The sequence below is a fragment of the Sorex fumeus genome, unplaced genomic scaffold (genome assembly GCF_029834395.1).
Source record: "Sorex fumeus unplaced genomic scaffold, SorFum_2.1 ptg000092l, whole genome shotgun sequence".
Classification (NCBI taxonomy): Eukaryota; Metazoa; Chordata; class Mammalia; order Eulipotyphla; family Soricidae; genus Sorex; species Sorex fumeus.
Genome location: NW_026606149.1, coordinates 11,566,162 through 11,593,810, shown reverse-complemented (window position 1 = coordinate 11,593,810; position 27,649 = coordinate 11,566,162). Strand labels below are relative to the sequence as shown.

The window sequence follows — 27,649 nt, the reverse complement described above, 5'->3', positions numbered from 1 at the left end:
TTTCTTCATTTGGAATATTTTTTAAAAGGCCTGTACTGATAAAACTTTTCTCCAACAGTTCTTGCTTTGTTCTGTGATTTTCTTTTTCGGTTGTCGTGTGCAGGGCTGACTCCTGGCTCTGCACTCAGAGGCCATTCCTGGTGGTGCTCTGGGAATCTAACCCAGGTTGGCTACTTGTAAGGCAAGCACCTAATCTGTTATACTGTATCAGTCCAGCTCCACATTCCATAGTTTTTGATCATTTGTATCTTCATGTTAAAGTGTCTCCATGTATTTTGATTTCCTGCCTTGATTTCTTTATTGGCACTCTGATTACTGAGAATAGAATCTTCATATTTGAGGTTTTTCTGGATTTTTAAAAAGTGGTTGATTTTAAATCTTATCACATAATTAGAAAAAACATGGGTATGATTTCAGTCTTCATAAGTTTACTGACAGTTGTTTTGTGCCCCAGCATTGTCAGTCCTTGAAAATATTCCATGTGCACTTGAGAAAAATGTGAATTCAGCTGTTTGGGGGTGAAATGTTCTATAAATGTTCATTAAGCCCATCTGGTCTAGTTTGCCATAAAAAGTTAGTTTCCATATTTATTCTCTGTCTGGTCACTCAGTTTATAGTTATGCGTTACTACTGTTGCCTTACTGACAATATCATTCTTTAGTCCTCTTAATCTTTTTTTTATGTATTTTGGCTCCCCTTATTTAGTGCATATATGTTAATACCCCCTAATCATTATAGTATACTCATGCCTCTTACAAGCTTTTTTTTCTGCTGAAAGTCTTACAAAGTGTGATCGGACCTGCCCTTTTTTAGATTATAATATGTAAAGTTATCATCCAACCTTTTACTTGGAGCCTTTATTTGTCTTGGGAGTTGAGTTTCCTATAAGTAGCAGAACGCTGGGTTTTGTTTTTCAATCTGTTCAATAGCTCTCTATTTCTCAAAGTGGGCGATTTTTTGTTTCCCAAGGTACCCTGAGGAGCACTGAACCATGGAGTGGGAGGAAGGGTAGTACTCGTCTCTGGTGCAGTTGGGGAATACTTTCTGTTTGTTTGCTTAAGATGATTTCCAGAGTTGGGGTAAGGCATGGAGTACTTTTCTGAAAAGGGGAAGTAGATCAAATACTTTGGAGACCTCTGCTCTATATTATTTAATTGATGAATTCTGACCATAAAAATTTTGAGTAGTTATTGAAATACATTTATTTATTAGCATTTTATCTCCTGGGGTTTTGTTTTTTAAGGTTGGGGACCATACCTTGCAATGCTCAGGGGTTACTCCTGCTACAGCACTCAGGAATCATTCCTGGTGGTGCTTGGAGGGACCATATGGGATGCCAGGAATCGCACACAGGCCAGCCTCGTGCAAGGCAAGCGAGCTCCCTGCTGTACTATCTCTCTGGCACTCAAGGGGTTTGTTGTCTTGTTTTCCTCTTACTTCTCTTAATGCTTTGATATCTTCCTTTGAATTGTTTAAATTTCTTTTCCTCTTTCTTATTTCTTTTACAGATTTTTAAAATTTATTTTGTTTTATTTTTATAAGGTTGTTCACAATAATTGATTATATTTAAAATTTGGACAACTGGGAGTATTGTGCCACCAGCAGGTCAATCTGTACCTGTGAGGCAAGTGCATCAGCAGTCTCATGGCGCCTTCAGACTTCTAGATACCCCAAAATTGCTGCTGTGCCTTTGGCCAGATCCCAAAACCTTGGGGCAAAGTTTACCAAGAAAGTAAACGGCCAAAAGTTAGGTATGTGAGAGACACACCACAAACTACCTCTGGCTCAGCTATATAATTGGAGGCATGGCCTCTCTTGTTCCTGATTGAACTGCTTAACGGCCATGATCCCAAAAACTCAGAGACAAATCTCGAAACCCAGCAGCTTTTGGCAGAAATGCGTATGAGCCACGCAGTAGGTTACTGTTGCCGGGCCACCCCATGGGGGAAAGGGTGTTGTCCCTCCGCCTGCTCCCCCTACGTGGCTCGGTGGCCGCCATCTTCCAGAGGCCATTGGACAGTTAGGTTTGGGCTTACAGTGACAAGACACGTGGGGCCTTACGGGATGAGGGTGGGGCCAGCCCTTTCCTCCCCGTCCCAATGATACCTTGAGTCGCCGCCCACAAATGGCCTCTCTGGCTCCTGATCAAGTTGCTTAACAACTATGATCCCAGAGTCTCAGAAACAAATCTTGAAACCCAACGGCTTTTGGCAGGAATGCATGTGGGCCACGCAGTAGGTTACCGGCTCTGGGCCACACCAGGTGGGAATAGGTTTTGTGCCTTGTTCTGCTCCCGCTTGGCGGCTCGGTGGCCTCCATCCGCCAGAGACCATTGGACAGTCAGATTTAGGCCTGCAGTGACGAGACACACGGGGCTTCATGGGATGGGGGTGGAGCTGGCCCTTTCCTCCCCACCCTAATGAGACCCTGAGTCACTGCCCACGAACGGCCTCTCTGGCTCCTGATCAAGCTGCTTAATGGCCATGACCCCAGAGACTCAGGAACAGATCTCGGAACTTAGCAGGTTTTGGCAGGAAATATCTCCAAATTTAATTGTTAAAATTTCGGAATTTCAAAACTGCTCAGCCACCACTGCAACCACTCGATATCATATATTATTCATGACCAGCAATAGAAAACAAATTGTCTACTGTTGCCTTTTTGGCAAATCTGAGTGTTGGGGTAAAATCCCAAATAATAATGGTGGGTGTGGTGTCGAAATGTTGAATGTGATCAAAGTATAGAGAGAGTGATTTGGAAATCATCTGCCCCACAGGTAGGGGGAGGGTGTGGGATGGGTGTATACTGGGGTTTTTGGTGGTGGAGAATGGGCACTGGTGCAGGTATGGGTGTTTCATTGTAAGACTGAGACTTAAACCTGAAAGCTTTGTAACTGATCTCATGGTGATTCAATAAATAAAATTATAAAAAATGGGAAAAAAAGTAAAGTGGAGTTCATGCAAAATTCAGTCAGCCTAATCAGTGGCTGAATAAATAGCAGTACCCCTAATAAAAATAAATAAATAAAAATAAAATTTGGACACCAATCCCACCATCATTACAGTTTCCCACAACCATATTTCAAATGTTTCCATCCTGAACCCCAAACCCTACCCCCAAAGCAGAACCGAAGTAATTTTTTGTATTGCTGTTATGAAGAGTCTGCTAAATTCCCCCTAAGATTGGTTGCCATCTACTTTAGATCCTGTCAAATATGGCGTAGTATACTTGGTATATAAGAGGTGTAAAGTATGGGATGTTGTGCGGCCGCATTTGCGACTGCACCCTCAAGGAATTCTAAGATTTAAAATATGGTTATACAGCAGATTCACTCATGGGGGAAGCTTGTCTGAAACTGTGGAGAGCTGCTGTGAGCATGGCAGCGATTGAGTTCTGGAGGTTTTTGGCTGCTGGGGCTCCATTGGGGCGGGGAGAGGAACTCACCGCCCCCCCCTTCGGGGTTGCTTGGGGTGAGACAGCTTGGTGTGGGGTGTGGAGGCATCTCTGTGGTGTATCATTCTGTGCTCTCTTTCAAGAGATTTATTGCTGAGTCTCTGGATCATGGCCGTTTATGGCACCAGAGGCAGTTTGTGGGTGTGACTGCCAATCTTTTACAGATTTTATTTTTTTTTTTGTTTGGGGGTAACACCCAGCAGTGCTCAGGGGATTACTCCTGGTCCTGTACACAGGAATTACTCCTAGCGGAGTTCAGGCCATATGGTATGCTGGGGATTGAACCCAGGTCCTCTGCATGGAAGGCAGACACCGTACTTGCTGTACTATAGCTCTAGCTCTGCAGAGTTTTATCTCAAGGTAATCCAGGGATTGGTATGAAAGTTTGTATTTGTGACCAGTTGAGTGAATTGGCCCTAGTAGGGGGTGAGAAGAGCCCCCAGATGGAGTTTAGGAACCTCAAGGGCTACTCTCAGCAAATTTTGACCATTCAGGCTGACAATCCTATATGTGGACTGATGAAGCAGTGCTGCTTGGGCTCTCCATGGCTATACCCAGTAATCTTTGGGGGACCACGTGATGCCAGGGATTGACCAGGGTCACCCACCTGTCATCTTCAACCTGTTATAGAGGATCAAAGTTTTAATGTGCCTCTCATTCCCCACACTTTATATATTTTTTGTTTGTTTCTACTAATTCCAGGTTGACTAGTTTTCCGTTAAATAGGGCTCCCTTCAGTATGTATGTGCTTCTTGCAAGGATAGTTTGATGGTGACTACTGTCTTTAATTTTTTCTTATCTGTAAAACTGTTTTATCCCTCTTTGAATTTTGAGAGATGGTCTGTCTTCAGGATGGAATACTTTCGGTTGGAAACCGTAATGTTTCAGCACTTTGAATATGTTACACGACTCCCTTCTCTCTTGCTAGGTTTCTACTGGTAATGTTTTAGTCCACAGATAGTGTTTTAGGGGGCTTCCCTTATATACAATTTGTTTTTCTGTGTGTGCTCGTACTATTTCTCAGTCTTTGGTTTTTACCACTATGATTATAAGTCCTGAGGTGTGTCTCTTTGGTTTTATTTTATTTGGAGCTATTTGAGTCCCTTGTTTAAGTTCCATTTCCAAGAAAGGGAAATTCTCAACTATTATTTCTTCAAATAGGTTTTCTCTTTAAAAAAATACTATTTAAAAATTGTGGTTTACAAAGTTGTTCATAATACAGTTGTTTTGGTCATTCAGTGTTTTAGCAACTATCCCACCACCAATGTGACTTTCCCTCCACCATTGTCCCCATTTCCCACCCCCTGTGTCTGCCCCGTTAGCAGGTAAAAAATAATTTATTTTACATTGCTTGTTACAATAAAGTGGCAGATGGAATTATCTAAATAACTAGTTCATTTTTTAAAAGTTGTGAAAATTGTTATATCTCACAATGGAATTATTGAGTCATGGAGAATTTACTGAGCTGTTTATTGAGACTTTCGTGTTTTTTTCTTTTCCTTATCGAACTCAATTGGCTTCTATGCTACATTTCCATCTAGTTTGCTGTATTCCTACTGAGCTGTCAGTGTTATGGAATTTGGAGACAGCTGGAGGCTACAAATGTGTCCACGAGCTCCAGGAGCTTCAGGGTCTTTAGAACTGGGACAATTCTCGGTCCTGAGGGAGGCCCAGACTTTTCAGCCTGAAAACCATGTAATTGGGAGTTCTGTCAGCTTGGCATCTCTGCAGAGATTAGTCATGAAGCAGTAAGTTGGGCTGTTTGTATTGTGGGGCTTGGGGTATGACTGCAGGGCGGGCTTTCGGCCTGCCCCGCTTCTGAGGGGGCCCCAGAGTTTTTAGTCTGAAAACCTATGTACTCGTGAGTTTCACTGACCTGGATCTCTTCTGAGATTAGTTGTGAAGCTGGGTCATTATTTGCATGGCAGCGACTGCCTTCAAATAGGTTTTCTACAACTTTCTTCATCTGGGGCTCCTATAATGTGGATGTTACTCCTACTACAATGTAGATGTTACTCCTACTAATAGTCTTCCATGGAGTTGTTGCACTCTGCCCTCCTTTCCAACTTTTTTTTTAGTTTGCTTATCTTTTGAGTGTTTCCCATGGCTGTATATTCAGACCTTCTGATCATAACAGCTAATTCTGTCAGAATGCTTCCGTTGCCAATCAGTCTCTAGTCTTTTCTTGTTTATTTCTGAGCCCCTCTGTTAGTATTTTAGCACAGAACTTGTATTATTTGGCTCCAGTTTTTATTTTTGAAACGTTTCTGGTTTTTTCTCCATCCTTGCTGTAATTCTCATTTTGATCATTGATTTTTTCTTATTTCAGTGAGCATTAGTAAAGCAGTTGCTTTGAACCCTCTTTGGATGAGTTGCTTAGTTCTGTGGCTTTTGCGTTTCCCCTCCCCAGTGTTCTGTTCCATCATCTGTGGCATAGATTTCTGTTTCTTTGTTTGAAATTATATCAATTTCCATGAGCTGAGCTGAACAGCTATCTTTCCATAACTTGATTGTGTACCTTACAGATTAGACCTTACAGATTACAGGGCATAGCCCTAGGTTACTTGCCAGTGTGCTTGTAGTGCCAGTGACTTTGTGTGCTGACCCCTCTGCACTCACTTGGATGACTGGAGCTCTGGGCTCAGCATAGGGGTTGCTAGTCTGAGCTGGAGGTCTGCAGCCACCCTTTCTTCAAGTGGGCCCCTAGTGTTATCACATGTTATCACTGGAGTCAGCTTTAGTACTGCTCTGCCCTGCATCCTTTGCAAGCTACAAACAGGAAAAGGGTGCTCTGGCAGCTGGGCAGTAGGCTGATTCCCCAGTGACGGTCAAAGACTGGTAGAGGAGGGGTGCTTCTCATGGCCTGTGGGTGTTCTGTGTAGAATGTCTCCCTTTCCCACTGCTCTCTTATCTCTTTCTGAGGTTGTCGAGAGAGGTCTCTAACCTTTGCGTCCAGAAAAGAACATTCCCAAAAAGCAAGGGCTCTTGCTTCAAGACTTGGGTGCCTTCAAATAAAGGGTGTTTGGAGGATCCTCCCAGGAGGGGAGATGCATGTTGAAAGTAGACTATGGACTGAACATGTTTGCCACTCAATGCCTCTTTTGCAGACCACAACACCCAAAAGGAGAGAGAGAACACAGGGGATTGCCCTGCCACAGAGACAGGGGGGATGGGGGGATGGGGGTGGGAGGGATATTATCCATGGTGGTGGAAAATGGGCACTGGTGGAGGGATGGGTATTTGATCATTGTATAATCGAAACCCAAGCACAAAAATTTGTAAATCTACAACTGTAACTCATGGTGTTTCACTAATAAAAATTTAAAAAAAAAAACGACTTGGGTGCCTAAGCTCCATCTAGTAGCTGTGTGAGTGTCTTTGATTACCACCCTACAGACTGGGTAAGAGTGGAAGAGTAGCTTCGAATGCCACTTGTGGCAAGGAACCCCTCTTACAAGAAGACCACAAGTGAACGTGTAAAGCTGTCAGCACGTTGCACTGACCAGGCTCTCTGCAAAGGCTACGCCGCCAGCTGCTTGCAGCCATGGGCCATGGGCTCAGTTTGTCCATCTCCTTGGATGAGTGCTGTGCTGGTCTAGGATCTGACCTCAGCTGCCTCCAACGGCAGAGCAGTGACTGTTTTCCTCATTGGGTTCTAGCACTCTGCCCCTGCTGGTGTTTGTGCTCACCCAGCATTCAACCTCAGATCTCTGCTCCCCAGGGTCCCACTGCTCTCTGGAGGAAGTCAGGCTTTAGGTATCTGGTGGTAGCTCCCTACCCTGGTGTACAGGCCCCAGCTTCTGGGGTCCCTACAGTGGGCCCACCTTTCCATTCATTGAGAAAGTGCATAGGTGCAGCCTCCCAGCCTCAGTCATAGCACCCAGTAGAAACCAGGTGAAATGCTGTCACTATTGTGTTTGAATTTTACATTCCTCTTTATATTCCTCACAAAAAGGCTGCCCCTCAGCCATGTGCTGTTTTCAGTCAGTGTGGTTTTTGTAAGTATGTTGTTTTCCCTGTGTATGTGGAGGAGGTGCACCTGGCCATCTTCTTGCTCCTACTATTTTGAGGCGGGAAGTATTCCATAGTTTTCTTTAAGCAGTTGCCATGAGGTTGACAATTAACATCTTAAAGCAGTCTCTTTCAGATTAGTTCCCACGTAATAATAGTAATTTAAAAAGAACTTTTTTCATATATCTCTGTTCTCATCCCTCTTTGTGGGTGTTGTTTTCTGACACTACATTTTTATGAAACTTTATCAGAAACTTTTATAATTATTGTTTTCTGCATTTGTCTTTAATCAGAGAGAAGAAACAAGCATACAAAATACATGCATGCAGTCACTTATGCATACTTACATAGTTACTTTTAATCGTGCTCTTTATTTCTTCCTGTTGAATCAATTTACTGTGTCGCCTCCTTTAATTTCAGCCTGAAGAATGTCTTTGGTATTTCTAGTATGGCAGTTCTGCTGTGGTAAAGTCTCCCAGTTTAGGGACTAGGGAGATGGCTTAAGGGGCGAGTGCTTTGCATGTAGTAGCCACAGGCTCAGTCTCCATCACTACATGGTCCCCTGAGCATTACTGCAAGTAGCCCCTGTGCACCACCAGGTAAGATCCCCAAACAAACAAAAATAAAAACAAAAAGGTAACAAAATCAAAATTAATTCCCCCAGTTTTTATTTATGTGCAGTATGTCATTTCTCCTTTCAAATGACAGAACTTAGTTCTTGGTTGACATTTTTCTCATATACGCAACTGAGAGCATGCCTTTCAGTACCATACTGTCCACCTCAGCTCTGATGGGAAGTCAGGCATCAATCACCCTGTTTGGACCCCTTGCATGTAGGAGCTGTTTTTTTCTTGCTAGTTCCAAGGCATTGAGTTTTGATGGTTTAAATATGGTGTGTGTTTAAACATGGTGTGTGTATAAATAGGTTTGCTCTCATTTAGTTTATCTTTTCATCTGTTGAATTTTTGGATATGTAGACTAAGCTTTTCTGTCAAATCTTGGACATTTTGGAACATTATTTGGTTATTCTTTCTGCTCTTCTCTCTCCTTTGAGACTTTCATGTGTCTCATAGAAAGCTTGATGATGTCTGATATATTCTTGAAGCTGTGTTCATTTTCTTTTTTCCTTCTGCTCTCTAACTAAAACCCTTGAGTGTTTATATTCCAGCTTGCTGGTTCTTTCTTCTGCTAGCTCTGATCTACTGTTGAATTTCTTGAGGAGTCTTCATTTTAGTTAATGAAACTTTCAAATCTAGAACTACCATTTGGTCCTTTTGAAATATTTTTCATTCTTTATTGATATTCTTACTTGGTGAGACATTGCTCTGCTTAGCTGAACATAATCATACTAGCTGATCCAAAATTTTATACTAGTAAGAAAAGCCTTGGGCAGTCAGACAGCTGTTTTACCTAGTATGGGCCACACTGTGTTTCCCCCTTTCTCTGTTTCTTTTTGTAAGTTTTACTGAAAACTAGATATTCTAAATGACAGGAAATGTTAACTGTAGGAATGAGACTTTTCCATGTCAAGGAATTGTCACTGCTGCTCCTTTGGTCAGCAACTTTTCTGGACTGATTCTGTACGAACTTGTTGTCACTGGACACTGGACATGCTGGTAAACTGAGCAGACATTTCCTCTAGAGCCATCTTTCCCAAGTGGGTAATATCAGCCAGCACCCGGGTGTGGGGGTTGCTGATCACGAGGATGGCAGTAGCTTTGGGGGCAGTTGAGGAGGCTCTTTCTGTTTGCTTAAAGAAGGTAGATCTCAGAATGGTCCTCTGAGCACTACCAGGAGTAATTCCTGAGTGCAGAGCCAGGAGTAACCACTAAGCATTGCCAAGCATGGCCCCAAAATATACAATAAATGAAACCAAAAAATAAAAAAGGTAGATCTCCAGAGTGATGCTGAGTAAGTTAATTTTTTTTTTCCTCTGAAAAGGGGGCAGTCATCCAAATGAGTCTGGACCCTCTGCTCAAGTGACTGAACCAGTGAGCATGACCCTTGCCCCCCGCAGACTTTGCTCAGGGCTGTGTGTGTGTGTGTGTGTGTGTTGTGGTGCCTCTAATCACTCCAGCTGGTGAGAGTTCTGCATTAGACTTTTGGTGCAACTGCGGCAGAGACTCCCTGGTCACCTAGGTGTGCAAGAAGACAGCCTGTTGAGCCTTCCTAATGGCCATGGAGCCTACACGTATGTGTAGCCTAGGTCTTCAGAAGTGGATCTTCCTTTCCAAATCCTCCTAGACATGGCTTGTGCCCCAACTTTTATTTCTCAAAAATTTTATTGTGGTAATATACATAGAACATTTTACCATCTTACCCATTTTTCAGTGCACAGCTCAGTGATATTAAATGCCTTTGCATTGCTTTTTAGGCCTTTCCTAATCTAATGTGTAAAGTTGGAACTCAGTACTAACTTGCATTAAATACTAACTTGCATTCTCTCCTCCCCCAGTCCCTGTAAATCAACATGACACTTTCTGTCTTCATGCTTGTGACTATTTTGTATATCCTGTATAAGTGGGAACCTACAGTATCTTCTGAGTCTTTTTGTAACTGACATAGTTCACTTTGGTTTATGTTCTTCAGGCTTACCATAGGGTAGCATAAGCCAGAATTCTCTTTCTTTAAAAGAGCTCTCTTCCATGTATGGATTGATCCCATTTTGCTCCTTCATTTACCTCTTAATGGAAACCTGGGTGTCTCCATGTTTCCTCTGATGAAGGACACTACTATGGGCATTGGTGTGCACATACATATGTTTGAGGTTCTTTATTCTGCTCATTTGAATCTACACTCAGAATTGCTAGATTATAGACTGCTTGTTTTTCTGAGGAACCACTATGCTATTTCTGCACTGGCAGTTTTCCAATTGCCATATCCTCACCAAAGCCTGTTGTTTTCTGGTTTTGTTTTTTGTGTGGTAGTAACCATCCTATTGGATATGAGGTGCTCTCTGGTTTACATTTCCTTTGTATAAGAGACGTTAAGCATCTTTTCATGTGCTTAATGCCCGTTTAGGTATCTTCTTTGGAGAAGCATCTGTTCTCTTGCTCTTGCCCATTGTTGTGTTAAGCTGTTTTTCACTTGGTTTGGGGAGGTCTATTATAGACTCTAGACAGTGATCCCTTACCAGATCTATGATATACACACACATTTTCTCCCATTCTGTGGGTTGTCTATTCTGTGAACCTGGCTCTTCTCAGAGAAAATCACACATATCAGATAATCAGTTGCTAGGGAGACAGGTGGACTGTAGGTATAGATGTCTAACCTTTGTGCTAGCCTAAGCCAGATTCAGCAATACAATTTTTCTTAGAATGATTCTTAGTGTTATCTTTGTTTTTTGTTTGAAATTGGCAGCTGGTTTGGAGTGAAGATTTGCCTGTCAAAAATAGGCTGCTATGTCCTTTGAGGACTTTCCCTTCCTCCCTGGGGCGTTAGGTACTTAAAAGCTCCCCAGTAGGTCCCTGCCCCCAATGAACACCTTTCAGATGGACCTGGCATTTCCATAGGGTTGATCTCAATACCCGGATGCAATGATCTTTAGTGCCACATCCCCCCCCCCAGGAACTTTGAAAAACTAACACCATAAAAAGATTTTTTGTGGCAAAATTAAAATAGTCACAAAGGATAAAATTTTCAGCATGCTGTAAATGTTTCACTTAAAAATAAATGTTATATCACCTTTGTAATATCACTTGTATCACTTGTCATCCCGTTACTCATAGAGTTATTCGAGCGGGCACCAGTAACATCTCCATTTGTCCCTGTCACATGTTAGTGTAGCTCAGTGGTGTCTGCTCGCTCCAGGAATATGAAGAGCCTCAAACCGTTTGTCCAGGGTATTAATGAATAAATCTGACCATCTCATAGGTGGGTCGCTAGGCGTTCTTTTGACATCCAGTGGAATCTAGTCAGTAACAGCTCTAGTCCAGTGGTTGTCTCTAAATCGCATTACATGTCCGGCCTATCTGATTTTCGACGCCTTGGCAAAGGAGACGACGTCCCAGATTATTGATCATCACTGTGAATAAAATAAAAATGCCACAGTAATTTGATGCTACCATCTTGTATTTAAAAACAATGCATAAGCTCTTTTATGACAATCAGACATCTTACAAATGTTTTCTTTCTCTTTAATCTTGTTTCCATAAAGCTACCCCAGAAGAGTTTTGTTCTAGCATCCCATCCTAATATTTTGTGCTTGATTGCTGTATCACTTTCACTGCCACAAAAATGTTGAAAAATTTAAGTCAAATATTTTATCTCCGCTCAAAGGGCTGAGTGAATGTTGTGCATCTAGGAGAGCTAGGTTTGATCCCCAGCACTGCATGTTCCCTGAGCACCGCCAGCAGTGAACCCTGAGCACCACCATGTGTAGTGCCCAAAATACAAAATATTTTTTTAAATGTTAAAAGATACTTATAAGTCACTGACTAATAGGCATGAAGTTTTAGTTTTGCAAGATGGAAGTATTCTAGGTCAGATACACAACAATGTCATTGACACTACTAAACAATGTTCTCAAAAATGACTGAAATTCTCCCCTGCCCCAACAAGACTTCTAGACGCTGCCCATGAACGCCCTCTGGATACTCAACAAGCTGCTTAAGCCATGATCCCAGAGACTCAGAAACAAATCTCGGAACCCAGCAGCTTTGGGCGGAAATCCCTCCTAATTATTAAGATTTCCGAATTCCAAAATTGCGTGGTCGCTACCGCAGCCAGCCACGTGACATCATATACTATTCATAATCAGCAATAGAAAACAAATTGTCTAATGTTGCCTTTTCGACAGATCTGAGTGTTGGGGTGAAATCCCAAATAATAATGGTGGGCCTGTTGTCTAAATATTGAATGTAATTAAAGTAGAGGGAGAGTGGTGTAGAAATCGTATGCCACACAGGTAAGGGGAGGGTGTGGGATGGCGGGTATACTGGGGATTTTGGTGGTGGAAGGTATGCACTGGTGAAAGGATGGGTGTTTCATCATAGTATGACCAAGACTTAAACCCGAAAGCTTTGTGACTGCTCTCATGGTGATTCAATCACTTAATCACTTAATCACTTAACTTCCCGTTAGTCGTCGATTTGCTCGAGCGGGCGCCAGTAACGTCTCCATTTGTCCCTGTCGCGTGCTAGTGTAGCCCAATGGCATCTCTTCGCTCCGGGAACATGGAGGGCCTCAAACCGATCGTTCATGACCTTGACAAAGAAGTCTGACCATCTGGTAGGTGGGCGGCCACGCGGTCTCTTGACATCCCGTGGAATCCAATCAGTAACAGCTCTAGTCCAACGGTCGTCTTTAAATCTCATTACGTGACCAGCCCATCTGATTTTCGACACCTTGGCAAATGAGACAGCGTCCCTGATCCTTGATTGTCGACGGATGTCAGAACTCCGGATTCGTTCTCTCATTTGAGTGAAACGTGATATTCCAAGCATAGTTCTTTCTATTCTTCTTTGGGAGACCTGAATGGCGTTCTCATCTTGTTTGCGTAGGGCCCAGGTCTCTGAGGCATATGTTAATGCAGGAAGAACAGTGGAATCAAAGAGATGTGCCCGGAGCCGGAGGTTCTTCGTCCTCTTAGCTATTTCTTCGACGTTCTTGAAGGCGTTCCAAGCCGCTCTCTTCCTCCTGCGCAGCTCGGGTGCCAGGTCATTTGTCATGTTGACCTCTCGACCTAGGTACACATAGCTGTTGCATTCGGAGATGGTCGTTCCATTGAGAGCGAATGGGGCGTCAGGAACAAGGCTGTTTCTCATAAACATTGTCTTCGTAAGATTCAGCTGTAGTCCTACCTTTCCACACTCACGGTCAAAGTCGGCCAGCATTTGTGCCGCTTGGCTGATGTTTGGTGTTATTAAAACAATGTCATCAGCAAAGCGGAGGTGGTGTAGTTGCCGACCATCTATCTTCACTCCCATTCCTTCCCATTCCAGTCGTCGCATGATGTTCTCGAGGGTGGCACTGAAGAGTTTTGGTGAAATGGTATCACCCTGCCGCACCCCTCTCTTGACATCAACGATCACTTCTTTGTAGAATGGTGAGATCCTGGTAGTGAATCCGCAATACAGCTCACGGAGGATCCTGATGTATTGGGCTTGAATGCCCTGATTGACTAGGGCTTCAATGACCGCTTCCGTCTCAACAGAATCAAAGGCCTTCTTTAAATCAATGAACGTTAAGCAGAGCGGCATCTTGAACTCCCGAGAAACCTCAATGAGTTTGGTTATCGTGTGGATATGGTCGATGGTGCTGAATCCTTTGCGGAACCCTGCTTGCTCACATGGTTGTCCTTCATCTAGTGTTCTGCCAATCCTATTCAGGATGACTCGAGTGAACAACTTGTAGATGACAGACAATAGGCAGATCGGGCGATAGTTGCCAATGTCATGGATGTCTCCCTTCTTGAACAGTAGTACGGTCCTGCTGGTTTTCCATTGAGATGGAACCTTGCATTCAGACAGGTAGCGAGTGAAGAGCCGAGCCAGTGTATTGATGAGTACTGACGGCAGGTTCTTCAGGTGTTCAGGTCTGACCTTGTCTGGGCCGGGTGCTGTTTGTTTCTTTACTGACGAAATGGCGTGTCGGATTTCGGAAGGGAGAACGTTGGGAACGACATACCCATCCTGTGGAATTTGGTATGTCGGCAAGTGGACATGGCTATCGAAGAGATTTGAGTAGAAGTCATGGATAATCTTCTCCATTGCCGTTCTGGAGGATGTGATGGATCCATCAGGACGTCGGAGGGCAGTCATCTTGGTCTTATAGTTGGCGAAGGACAGGCGGGCGTTACGAATACTTTTCCCGGCTTCTGCCGCATCTACCAGTACTTCTGCTCTTCTCTCTTTGAGGTCTTCCTTGATCGCATCTCTGCACTGCTTTGCAAGCTCGGACGTTAGCTTGCGGTTGCCTGAGGCATGCGCCAAACCACGCTGGCGAATTAGCTCAAGAGTTTTCGAAGATAGGCGACTTTTTGTGGCTATCTCTCTCTTGGCGTTCCTCGCACATTCATGGAGGTGCTGAACCAGTCGATCGTATTCCTCGTCAATGTTGTCAACAATGGCATCTTCCCATGTTGCCGCAATAGTACCAAAGAGTTCCCAGTTGGTGGTCGTTCTGGGAGTTCTCTTTTTGAACTTTGCAGCCCTTTCTCCCCGCTCTGTGAAGTAGAATTTTGCACGAAGGAGACGGTGGTCCGATCCCGTTCGAAATTTTGGGACAACAGCGACATCAGTCAGGCAAAACCGTCGATTGAATATGATGTGGTCTATTTCGTTGTGGAATCGTCCACCGGGAGACTCCCATGTCCATCGTTTAGATTCTGCCTTCTGGAACTGTGAGTTACCATGAATGGTCTTGGTCGACATGATGAACTCAGACAGTCTCTCACCCTGTTCGTTCCATTCTAGGCCATGGGTTCCGATGTGAAGTTCTTCAGCTGATCTTCTTGGTCCTATCTTGGCATTAAAATCACCCACAATGATCTTGTAGAAGGTGTGGTCTTCTTTATAGAACTTCTCTAGCTCCATGTAGAACTTCTCGATTTCTCTTTCATCATAATGAGATGTTGGTGCGTAGACAACGAAGATAGAAACTGCAGGCAGTGAGCCACATCTATTCAAATGTAAACGTCCGATTCGGGTTGTTAGGCATTCGAATGAATCAATGCTCTTGGCCAAGTTTGTGTTGACAAGGACACCGACGCCTCCAACACCTCTTTTATCGCATGTTCCGAGGAACAATTCTTCTCCAGTGTCGAAAACGGCATGGTGTGATTCGTGTCTTCTTGTCTCGGTCAGACCAATGATGTCGTACTTGATCATTCGCGCTTGTACCATCAGGTCCTCGATGGATGCATCTGATGCTAGCGTACGTGCATTGAAAGTACAGACGATCATTTTTGTCTTCCTTCGTTGTGGCAGCCTAGGTCGGCCTTGAGATTTTGTCGGCCTCTCCTTTCTCATCCTTCTCAGTGCTGCCATGTCGGTGAAGCCTTCAGGGTCAGGTGAATGAGACCAGTTGTAGTTACTGGTTTTGGCATATCGAATACACAGCGGATAGCTTGCCAGGCTCTTCCGTGCGGGCAGAATACTCTCGGTAGCTTGCCAGTCTTTCCGAGAGGTATAGAGGCTTTTTGGGTGACCTCTAATCACCCTTGTAGGTGTTACCATATTTGAACCCTATCAAATATGGTACGACAATTCCAGAAGATGGGTATTTAGTGTCTTATGGCCGCGCGGGTCCGGAAAGCGTCCTGGAGTGTGGCGACGGCTGGGTAGTGGAAGTAGTGTCGAGAGTGGAAGTCTGCCAGTGGGGTATTTATCTGGGTAGGGTGGGTCTCCTGTGCACAATTCGATCCCTGGGTGGTTGATGGAAGCAGACAGGGCAGGGTAGGGTGGGGCTCCTGATTAGAATCCCTTTGTCACCTGTGGTGGTGGACACTACTTCCACTACCCAGCCGTCGCCACACTCCAGGACGCTTTCCGGACCCGCGCGGCAGCTCCGGCCGAGACCCACGCACAACTGAAGACCCACAGAACAAGGTAAGCGGAACTCTCTGAGACCTTGGACTCCAGGCTCGGCGGACCCAGGGACAGAGCTTCTCTGAGTGCTCCCACCACCACAGGTGACAAAGGGTGATTCAATAAATAAATTTATTTAAAAAATGACTGATCATCAGGGAGATGCAGATCAAAACCACAATGAGGTACCACCTCACACCACAGAGACTGGCCCATATCCACAAGAACAAAAGCAACCGGTGCTGGCGTGGATGTGGTGAGAAAGGGACACTCCTTCACTGTTGGTGGGAATGCCGACTAGTTCAGCCCTTCTGGAAAACAGTATGGATGATTCTCAAAAAACTAGAAATTGAGCTCCCATTTGACCCAGCAATACCACTCCTGGGAATATATCCCAGAGAGGCAAAAAAGTATAGCCGAAGTGACATCTGCAATTGTCTGTTTATTGCAGCACTCTTTACAATAGCCAGAGTCTGGAAAAAACCTGAGTGCCCGAGAACAGATGACTGGTTGAAGAAACTCTGGCAGATTTGCACAATGGAGTACTATGTAGCTGTTAGAAAAGACGAAGTCATGAAGTTTACATACAAGTGGTACTACATGGAAAGTATCATGTTAAGCGAAATGACTCAGAAAGAAAGGGATAGACATAGAAAGATTGCATTCATCTGGGGAACATAAAGTAACAAAATAGGAAACTAACACCCAAGTATGGCAGAGATTAGTACCAGGAATTTTACTCAATGACCCAGAGGACAACCACACATGTTAGGGGAAGGAGGAGCTCAGAAAGAGAAGGGAATACCAAATAAAGGGTATTGGGAGGATCTGCCCACGATGGGAGAGCATGCTGAGGGTAGACTGTCGACCAAGCATGATTGCCACTCAATGCCTCTTTTGCAGACCATGGCACTCAAAAGGAGAGAGAGGGAAATGCCCTGCCACAGAGGCAGGGTGGGATGGGGGCTGGGGGGGGAGGGGATGCTGGGGTCCGTGGTGGTGGGAAATGCGCACTGATGGAGGGATGGGTGTTTGATCATTGTATAATCGAAACCCAAGCACAAAAATGTGTAAGTCTACAACTGTACCTCATGGTGCCTCACTATTAAAAAATAAATACAATAAAAAATAAATAAAAATGACTGAAATAACCAGTTTTTATTCTTATGTATATACCACAATTGTAAAAAAATAAAAATAGGTGTTGCCATAGAGTATGTCGATAGAATGGGTCCTGAGAATTATTTTTTTTTCACTTTTATTTATTTTTTATTTATTTATTTATTGAATCACTGTGGGAAAAGTTACAGAGCTTTCGGGTTTAGGTCTCAGTCATGTAAATATCAAACACATTTCCCTTTACCAATACTTATTTTTAACCCCGAACCCCAATAGACCCCCACCTCCCACCCCTCCCAATTCTTTGTGAGGCAGATGAGTTCTAGTTAATACTCTATCTACTTTGACTAGATAGATTGTTTCGATAGAAGATGCACAATTATTGTTTAGAGTTTACGACCCACCCCCCCACAATCAGATATGCTGAAACAGCGTTGTGAAATGATTTGCTTTCTACAACTTGGTTTAAGAATAAAGTGATGTCCCGCGCGGTTTTGAATTTCTGCTATTTTACTTATTGACCCTGGAAGAATTTCTATTAAAAGTTAGATAGTTAAGAGACTGGCTTCTGTGCCCTGGAGTCGTGGCCGTGCCGGAGAGCCGCTCGTGGGGGGCAGCTGGCGACCTCGGTGGGGCGTGGGGGACGGCCCACAAAGCCCCCCTTCCCATGAGGTCCCCGCCGAGCCCGGCTCAAACCTGCTGTCCACAAGGCTCCCGTGCGGCCGCCATCTTTCTTTCCAGAGAGGAGCAGGCGGGCCGGTCAACACCCTTTCCCCTCCGGGCAGGCTTGGTGGCGTGGTTTAACACATAGTCCATTTGCTTTTCTGCTCCAAGCTGCTGGTTCTCTGTGCTAAGTCCTTGTGCCTCCAGGGCCGTGGCCGTGCCGGAGAGCCGCTCGTGGGGGGCAGCTGGCGACCTCGGTGGGGCGTGGGGGACGGCCCACAAAGCCCCCCTTCCCATGAGGTCCCCGCCGCTCCCGCCGAGCCCGACTCAAACCTGCTGTCCACAAGGCTCCCGTGCGGCCGCCATCTTTCTTTCCCCTGAGAATTATTAAGTCACAATTGAAACAATAGTCACAAAACAGTAGTCCCAAAATTCTATAAGTAATTATCAACTATTCAGTATATACGTTTTATAGTCTTTCCATTATTGAAATGTGGATTGCTAACTGAGATGGGCTGTCCGCTTCTCTTGTAGTTTTCATTGCTGTGAATGTCAGTGCTGGGACTGTTCCCATAAACATGTACCCATAGTGGAAGCTCCCGAGGCTTTGCTTCTACCTAGCTCTTGATTCATCCCAAGTCCTCTATCAGAAGCAACCCAAGAGAGACCTGTATCACACATATTTTAGGAGTCTCTTAGCTTGGAGTTCAGTTCTGTTGACAGCAAAGAATTGAAAATCTCTTGACCTGTGAAATTTACTGTATCATCATTAGAGCTATTGTCTTGCTTAACTTCTATAAATATGCCAAGAGTGACAATGAATCATTCCACCTATTAATTCATTTAGAGGCAAGTTGTTAATTATAATGGTAGTATATATATGTGTGTGTGTATACATACATATATGAAACCTGATAATATGTTTTTAATACAATGCTTTTTATCCTAATGAAGTTAGATCTAACTTAACACCTTAGCAAAACTTAGCTCAGAATGAGCCTGTAACCTCAAGATAAGCCCTGAAACTATAAAACTCTTAGAAGGGAACATGAAGCAGAAGCTTCAGAACGCTAGGGTTAATGGTGATTTCTTGGCTCTAACATCAAGGTACAGCAAAAGAGAAAATAGATTGAAGTTAATCATTTTTAAAGTTTGGAAGTCTAAATCTGCTACCCACAGAGGGGACCTGAGGATGGGAGAATGTATTTGCAGTATGTATATCTGGTAAAAATTTGTATCCAGAATATGCCCAGTTCCTAATGAACATCTTCATTTCCATGTTGATGGTGAGCATACAGTGCTGACTGCTAAAGGAAACATCCTTTCAGAGGTGGAGGGCTCCTGCAGCTTAAAATCACAGCTTCCAAGAACCTGTCAGCAGCATTGAGTGAGGGCTTCGTGTATACAGAATTCACCAATAACAGAAACAATCTCATGCAAAAATGGCAAGGGACTGAACTGACATCTCTCGAAAAATGACCAGTGAGAGCATGAAAAGTGGGGCGAAGAGAATACAGAGGGTAGAGCACATACCTTGGACATGGGTGACCCAAGGCTTGATCCCTGGCATCTTGTATGGTCCCTTGGGCATCACCAGGTGTAATTCCTGAGTGCAGAACCAGGATAACCCCTGGGCATTGCCAGATGTGACCCTCGGCAAATAAGAACGCGGAAAGAAATTCAGCACCATTGATTGTGGGGTAAATGCAAGTCAGTGAGCAGCCACCTCACTCCTATTAATATGGCCGTCCTCCAAAAAACAGGACATTCAGAAAACAAGTCTGGAGAGCCTGTGGAAAAACTGGAATCCTTATCACTGCTGGTGGATCCACAGATTGACACAGCCACTGTGGACAGGGGAGTGGTGGTCCCAAAGTAAGACTAGAGCCACTAAGGTATCCAAAGGCCCACTGTCTGGTTAGGTCAAAGAACTAAAAAGGAGCTCCAAGAGCTGTTCTCACACCACACACATAGCACCATTCTCAACAGCGAAAACATGGGAGCAATTAAAATGTTCATTGGCAAGTGAAAAAAGAAGCCAAAAATTGAACTGAGGAATGGCTCAGAGAGCTTTAGACCTGCCTGATACGCACAGTGCCCCAGGTTCCATCTGTAGTGTTGCCTGTCCCCTGAGTACTGTGGGGTGGAGGCCCCAAACAGGCAAAAGGCAAAAAGGTCTGTGCATACAATGGAATATTACTCTATCTTAAAAGTAAGGAAACTTGGTGGGGGGGGGGGGGGAAGCACACCTAATGGTGCTCAGGCCTTACCCCTCGTGTGTTCAAAAAATAAATTCGAATCCACGGGGCTCTCTTGCCACCTGCGTTCAGTGATCTCGGGCTGCTTCCCTGCCCCCCCCCCCCAGATGGCTGATGGCAATGGACGAAACAAGGGCCATCAGGCTGGTTGGTGATCAGTTGCAGTTTATTCCAATCTCATCTCCCTCTGCTTCCTTCCAGTCTCCTTCACTCCCGAATTCCTCCTCTATCCCCCTCAATTCTCCTCCTCCTTGATTCTCTCTTACAGCCTTAGTTATATTCCCAAATCATGAGGGGTTTGGGTAGCAGTTATACATAGGTGTGGTCATACAATCAACAGATGTAAAGTCCTTCCCTCAGGGGAAGCTTCTTCTCGGACAAATACTCATCCAGCAAGATGACCCTCCCAAGGGTGAAATACCATCTAGGGGTGCGTTTCTCCTTTCCTTAGTCCAACGACCATTTAAACATTCGTCTTAATTCTGCTTCTTAAATTTAGTCATTTTGTATGGATGCAGAAAGAGATATATTAAGCTTGTAGGATGACTCTCTTGGGGACATCTTGCTATAGATCCCAGACTACAGTGCTCAGGCCAGATTAATCTTTCCTTACCCTAGCAGGGTCCTAATCCAGTTGTTATTCTTTTGATCATGACAGAATTTGTCCATGACCATGCTCTTAACTTATAGTTACGTATTACGGCACTTGACCCGGCCCATTTTGATGCCAGGGTAGCTCACAGCTTGCCCTGGGTCCATCCAGTTCCTTGTCGGCACCCTGCTTCTGGGGTGCTAGGAACTAAGGGCAACTGAGGCTTAAGTTAAGAAACAGATGTCCAGGAGTGAATATTATTTGGAGTCAGTTAACTCCCGGCTTACAAAAGCATAGCATTAACTGTCTTCCTGTGTTTATACAAAAAGGATATTGTTTTAAAGGAACTGTGCAAAGAACATAAAGGAAAGAAAAAAGCAAGATAGGATATTGGTACTTGATGGAATTGGGTGTGCCTCAGGGGCACTATTGTAGGAGTAGGTCAATAAACCTTATTAGCTCCCTGTGGGAGGAGCAAGGACAACAAAATGTTATACAACAACCCCTGGCTCAACCTCAGCCCCTGTGGGCTGCAGGGTGAGGGGAGGGGACTTTATGGGGTGCCAGGGATCGAACTGGAGTCAGCCACCTGCAAGACAAGCACCCTTCCCACTGTACTACTGCTCCAGCCCAAAAGGAAAGAGATTCTGATATGTACCATCACATGGATGAAATGTACTATCACATGGATGTACTATCACATATGTGTGTATGTACATATGATACATGTACTATCACATGGATGTACTATCACATGATGAAATCTTGAATCACATGGCTGGAATCTTGAGGACATTGTGCTAAATGAAATAAACCAGATGCAAGAAAACATACTGTGTGATTTCTTTCCTATGAAAGTAGTCACATTCCTAAATAAAGTGAAACTGTGGTAAATTGTGGTGGTTAGAGGCTTAGAGAGGGTGATGGAGGGTCATGTTTGCTAGGGAACAGGCCTCCAGTTTTACACAGAGAAAGAGGGGGCGCAGTGGTTGTACAACAGTAGGAACATCTTCAGTGCTGCTGATTTGTACGTTTGAGGATGGCTAAAAAGGTGTATTTTGCTGGAGTTAAGTTAAAAATTATTTTTTCACAGTATTTTATTTCGAGCCAGGGAGGTGGCTCAAAGGGCTGTAGCACAAACTATGCATGTGGGAGGTCTCTTGAGCACAACCAGATGTACCCCCCTCAAAAAAAAGTCGCATTTCACACCTAGTTTTGCAAACTCTGGTGCTCATTTAGCCTGTGAGCCACACTTGCCTTGTAAGTCACTGTTGCTGTCATTGTCCTCCTGTTCATCAATTTGCACGAGCAGGCCCAGTAATGTCTCCATTGTGAGACTTGTTGTTACTGTGTTTGGCATATTGAATACATCACGGGTAGCTTGCCAGACTTTGCCGTGAGGGCGAGATACTCTAGGTAGCTTGCTGGGCACTCCGGGAGGGGCAGAGGAATCGAACTCGGGTTGGCTGATAAAACCAACTCGATGATTAGCACAAATCAGATTGCTTTGTCAGGAAGACACCTGGGTTTCTATTTCAAAATAACATGTTAAGATATAAAATAAATAAAAAATAAAATAAAGGCCCTCCCGTTGATCATCGATTTGCTCGAGCGGGCCCAGTAACGTCTCCATTGGAGACTTTGTTGTTACTGTGTCTGGCATATCGAATACTCTCGGTAGCTTGCCGGGCTCTCCAAGAGGGGCGGAGGAATCGAACTCAGGTCGGCCATGTTGGCTGCGTGCAAGGCAGACACCCTACCCGCTGTGCTATCGCGGGTAGGGCGATATATTTTGAGGAAAAAGATATATTTTGAGGAAAATTGCTTAAAACTGAGAAATTGAGATGCTTTATGGAGTAATTGCTGAAACATTGCAAAACCAGCACCTTAATGCACACTGTGTCTCGTGACCTCGGTTGCTGTGATGTGGCACACGTGTTATCATACCTTACACCACAGGGAGTGTGTCATGACCAAGTTTGGGGGAATATTCAGTTCAATCACATATGAATCAGAAAACACTCTTAGTAGTTTCATTAGCCATGATTATAGTCTTGTGTATTCAGTGAAAAGAAAGGTGGAAAATGAATTTCTATGGAAGGTAGAATCTGTTTGACATGAGATGGGACAGATATGAGTTGATTGTTAACAAATTACACCTTTACGATGGAACTGGCTGGTGGAATCTGAGAAACATCACAGAAAACTTACGGTGTAGTCTTTCTCATATCTGAGAAGTTCTGTAGCCCAGGACACAGGATGTAATTCCCATGTGAGCAAGGCTGCACTGTTCACATGTGCCTGCTCGTGGCACATGCAGGGAGTGACAGTAGAAAGCAAAGAAACGTATCTTCAGTGGAGGGTTAGGACTCTCATGGTCTGCGATGCACTCTGGACTCTGGCAACCCTTAGGCGACTGATGTGTGCCCAAACTTGCGAACCACAGGACCATGTGGTTGGAGCAGGTTTGCCCCTAACCACTTGACACTATGTCTGGGTGGGGTAAAGAGTGGCTTTCTACCCATACATGCGCTTAATTTTCTGAGTACTTGAAGCCAGAATAGTTCCTGATTTTTCTAGCAAGCTCACATCGGTCCTGCTGAATGGGTACAAGTGCCTCTTGCCAAGGAAGTGTTTATGGCCATGACTAGATCCCTCAGGCCAGCTTGTCTCCCTAAGGTTTTTTCTCTTACCTTGTCCGCTTCCCTTGGTTGTTGTGTTGACCGAGATCCTCACAGGTATGTGGTTGTGGTGCTGACCTCCACTTGGCAGTTATATAGCCAGACAGTGTGGCAGCACCAGGGCTCTGCCAGGAGGGGTTCCGTGGGTGGAGATGGCAAAATTGAACCTATGCCTCAAGGCCCACATTCGAAGTCCCCCCACCCCCATTGCTTTCAGTTTGCTCCACTTTGGAGGCATTAGAGTGTAACAATTTGTGTATTTAAAATGCTGATCACACCAAGTCACTTCCTTTCTTAAAAGTAGAAGCTTCTGGACATCCCATTGCCCTTAGGAAAATAAAATCTTCAAGAGTAACTTTGTAGTTTACTGTGATTCGGTTAAAAACAAAAAACACCATCCTGAATAAATCTGGTTTTTGATAATTAAAATAATAATCATTTCTTGAATTTCTTGTATTTTTTAAACTGTAGCACTGTCCTCCCATTGTTCATTGATTTGCTCGAGTGGTCACCAGTAACGTCTCCATTGTGAGACTTGTTGTTACTGGTTTTGACATATCAAATATGCCACAGAAGCTTGCCAGGCTCTACTGTGCGGGCGGGATACTCTAAAAATATTTGTATTTCACAGTTTTTCTATATTTTATGGTAAAACAAAATTGTAGTCGTTTTTCTTTTAGTCCAGAAGTTTGAGGAGGCCCCTGTTCCTCTACCTTTGCGTTTCTGACCTGCTTTGGGCTGCACACTCAGCAGGGCCTCACCAGTCAGTCTGCCACACTTTTTTTAAAGTGCCTTTACTTTCCCCCCACTGCGAGTGTCTGGTCTGGGCCTAACTTGGGGCATGGATTGGGGTTGGGCCTTTGCTCACAAGCCACTTGGGGTGGTGGTGTTTCCCCTGGCCTCATGGGGGTCTGATGAACACCTGCTTCAAGAGTGGAGAAGCCATGTTTACTTTTGGGGGCCCTTTTCCTCCTGTTTTCTTAGCCCCACCTAACCCCCCCTCTTTGTCTCTTGCACTGCAGTTTGGGGCCGAATTCCGAAGGTTCTCCTTGGACCGCCATAAACCTGGGAAGTTTGAAGATTTCTACAAGCTGGTTGTGCACACTCACCACATCTCCAACACTGACGTAACCATTGGCTACGCAGATGTGCACGGCGACCTGCTACCCATCAACAATGATGACAACTTCTGCAAGGCTGTCTCAAGTGCAAACCCCCTGCTCAGGGTCTTCATCCAGAAACGAGGTACAGAGACTGAGCACTATTCAGTTCTCAGTTCTGAAGCATTGTTTCCATTCTGTCTCTCACTATGAACCAAGAGAGTCTTATTTTCTAGTCCATGGGGGGATGGGGGATAAATAAATTTAGGTTTGTTTGGTTAATTTAGCTTATTAGAAAGGCTTAAAAATATTTTGACTATAGGGCTGGAGTGATAGCACAGCGGGTAGAGCGTTTGCCTTGCACACGGCCAACCTGGGTTCGATTTCCAGCATCCCATATGGTCCCCCGAGCACCGCCAGGAGTGATTCCTGAGTGCAAAGCCAGGAATAATTCCTGAGCATCGCCCAGTGTGACCCAAAAAGAAAAAAAAAAATTTAGACTGCATTTTCCTCCTTAAGCAGTATTTACTTCTGATTTTTAAATACTGAGAAAGAATAATATTGATACTTTAAATATTTCAATATTTTAACTGGAAGCAAGAGAGTTTATTCGTGAAAAGGTGTCAGCCAGTAAGCCCCAAGGGACACTGAAGGTCGCTGCTCTGCGTTTTCCACGGTTTTTTTCGCATTAGAAAAACATACTAGGCTAAATTACAAGTTTACTAAAGTTGTAATAAACGTTAGTTTATTAATTTATTAATAAATTTTATTAAATAAAGCCTTAGCTCTGAAGACCTATTTTGCTCTTAGCACCCACGTGGTCCCGTGTAAAAGTGAATCACTAACAGATTAATAGTTGAGTCTTGTGACCTCTGTGCTGCCATTTCCTAGAGCTGCAGTGTTTTTGAGTGTTTTCTCATCATTCAGCTTGGGAGAATCCAAACACTGCAAAGTAATCAACTGAAGAGAAGGACCACAGGCAGGTGGATTATGGCTTTCAGAAAAAAGTGGAGGGTGTATTTTTTAATTGTATAGGGGCCTGCCTGGAGATGCTGTAGGGAGGGTGGGAGGCCACGTTGTTCTGGCAGACTCAGACCTAAAGGTTCAGTGCTTGTGACTGGTGGTGCTGAGACCCCCAAGGCCTCACCCTCAGCAGCATGGTCCTGAGGACCATGCTGTTCCAGGAACGGAACTAAAGGACCTCCTGCACGCACAGCTTCTGCTCCAACCCTTTGAGCCCTGGTGTGGCTTTACTGAGAGTCTCTTCCTCCCAGGCTGGATCTTAACCTGTGTAGCGTGAGTGCAGCCCCTCGAGGAGCAGGCCACAGAAGCACATACAGAACAGCTGCCACAGGCATTGTCTGTTGGCAGGACTCTCATCACAGGATGAGGGGAGAAAGGCCTGGATATCTCTGTGGGGGTGGTGAGGGCTTCAGGAAAGGGAAATCCTGAGCAGAGGTGAGAGGTAGAGCGATGGGCCCTGTGGGTCACAGGAGTCTTGTGCCAAGTCTGGTGAGGTGAGGGCAGGCACCCTTGTCGCAGTGGGTCTGCCTCTCCTCCTCGCCCATCGGGCCATAAGAGGTTAAAAGGTGACACCTGAAGTCGTGCCAAGTCAGGCTGTTGGCCGGTGCTCTGTGAATCTGCTGCTGCCTCATGTTTGTGGTGAGGAAAGGGGCCGGCAGGAGATTCGCTGACCTCACTTCAGATGGTTCTCTGGCACCAGATCACAAAGTTTCACATCTGCACTTCTTGCTGAGCTGGTGTCCTGCTGATGGAACTGAGAAGTCAACACAGCTGTCACTTCCTCCAGTGTCCTGGGGGCACTGCCTATGGTCTCCTCACTGGTCCCTGGGGTTGCAGACACAGCAGGTGTCCACCCTGTTCTTTTCCTCCTGCCCTCTGCTGTGGCCACACTTTGCCCTGTTGCCCCCTTCCACCCTCTGAGTTTGTCTGCCTGCTGCCTTCTCTGAAAGGCCTGGGGTCAGCCTGCTGACCTCAGGGGCTTGCCTTCCCTCCCCAACACTTTGTCCTCAGGCACACTGTGTTCTTGGCCTGTTGGTTGCGACTGCTCTCTGGACTATTCTCCATCCCACAGCACTGCCCCTAGCCAGCCCGGGTCATGGGGTTCACTCACCAGTACGGAGGATCTGACATTGGTGAACTAGGACGTGAGAACAGGCCCTCTCAAGGAAATCAGCATGTGGCTCCTTCTGCAGCTGGACTGGGTGGCTCCAAGAGGCACTGCTCGCCGTTGGTGAGGCAGCCCAAGTGATACTTGGCACCTGTACCCTTGTCTCCTGAAGCTGAGGGGTGGCAGGAAGTCCTGGGCGTGTGTGCTTGTGTGGGGCTGTGCAAACTTCCCACAGGCAGCTCACGTGGCTTCTCCTCTTTCCAGCTTGCTGGCTGAGGCCCTACATCCTGTCTCTCTTTTTATTTTTCTCTTTCCTTTCCCCTCAGAGTAATAGCCCAAAGTTAAACTTTGTTTTCGGGTCGATAACACTGTTCTCAGCGTGAGTATGTTGCTGTAGCCCCTGGAAAGGGGCTTGAGCATCTGACCACTGCAAGAGCACAGGGAGACCAGGATTCAGACCTCACCTGCCCCACCTTCTCACTGGCTGTGACAGTGGAGCCCTCATGTTCTCATCTGTTAATGGGAGAACAATGCCCAGTGTGGTTGTTGTCTCCCAATTGGGAAAATGATTCTAGTGCTCACCACCTCATCCTATCACTGGGAAATCGGGCTGTTCTCTTAAAAGTCTCAAACTGGAAGGGTGTTTTATTATTTCTGGTAAAGGTAAAGGTAAAGGTAAAGGCCCTCCCGTTGATCGTCGATTTGCTCGAGCGGGCCCAGTAACGTCTCCATTGGAGACTTTGTTGTTACTGTGTCTGGCATATCGAATACTCTCGGTAGCTTGCCGGGCTCTCCGAAGAAATCCTTACCAATTTTTTTAATAATGTCTCTTTCAGAAATAAGGGCTGGAGCGATTATTTCTGAAAGAGACATTATTAAAAATTGGTAAGGATTTCTTCAAGTCTGTAGAGCACTTTGGGTCATATGGACATTTTTGGCGTTTTCCAGCCTGTGAGCGTGCAATGTGTGTCCATTTATGTGCCTGTAATTTCTCCCACTCATGTTTCTGTGTTTCATTATACAAGTGTTTCCATCCTTGGTTAAGTTAGTTTTTTTTATGTTAAAAAATTGTGTTTTATTTTGATGTTATTGTAACTGTAATATTCTGTT

At 44.9% G+C, this 27,649-nt stretch overlaps 1 protein-coding gene across 1 annotated transcript in view; it reads left to right on the top strand.

Annotated features, from left to right (window-relative positions):
* Positions 1-27,649, top strand: part of PARD6G (par-6 family cell polarity regulator gamma) — an 85,442-nt gene that overhangs the window by 21,685 nt on the left and 36,108 nt on the right. The window contains exon 2 of the mRNA XM_056131483.1: positions 24,331-24,553. Coding sequence (XP_055987458.1) covers positions 24,331-24,553 — 223 coding nt within the window. The remainder of the gene's footprint in view (positions 1-24,330; positions 24,554-27,649) is intronic.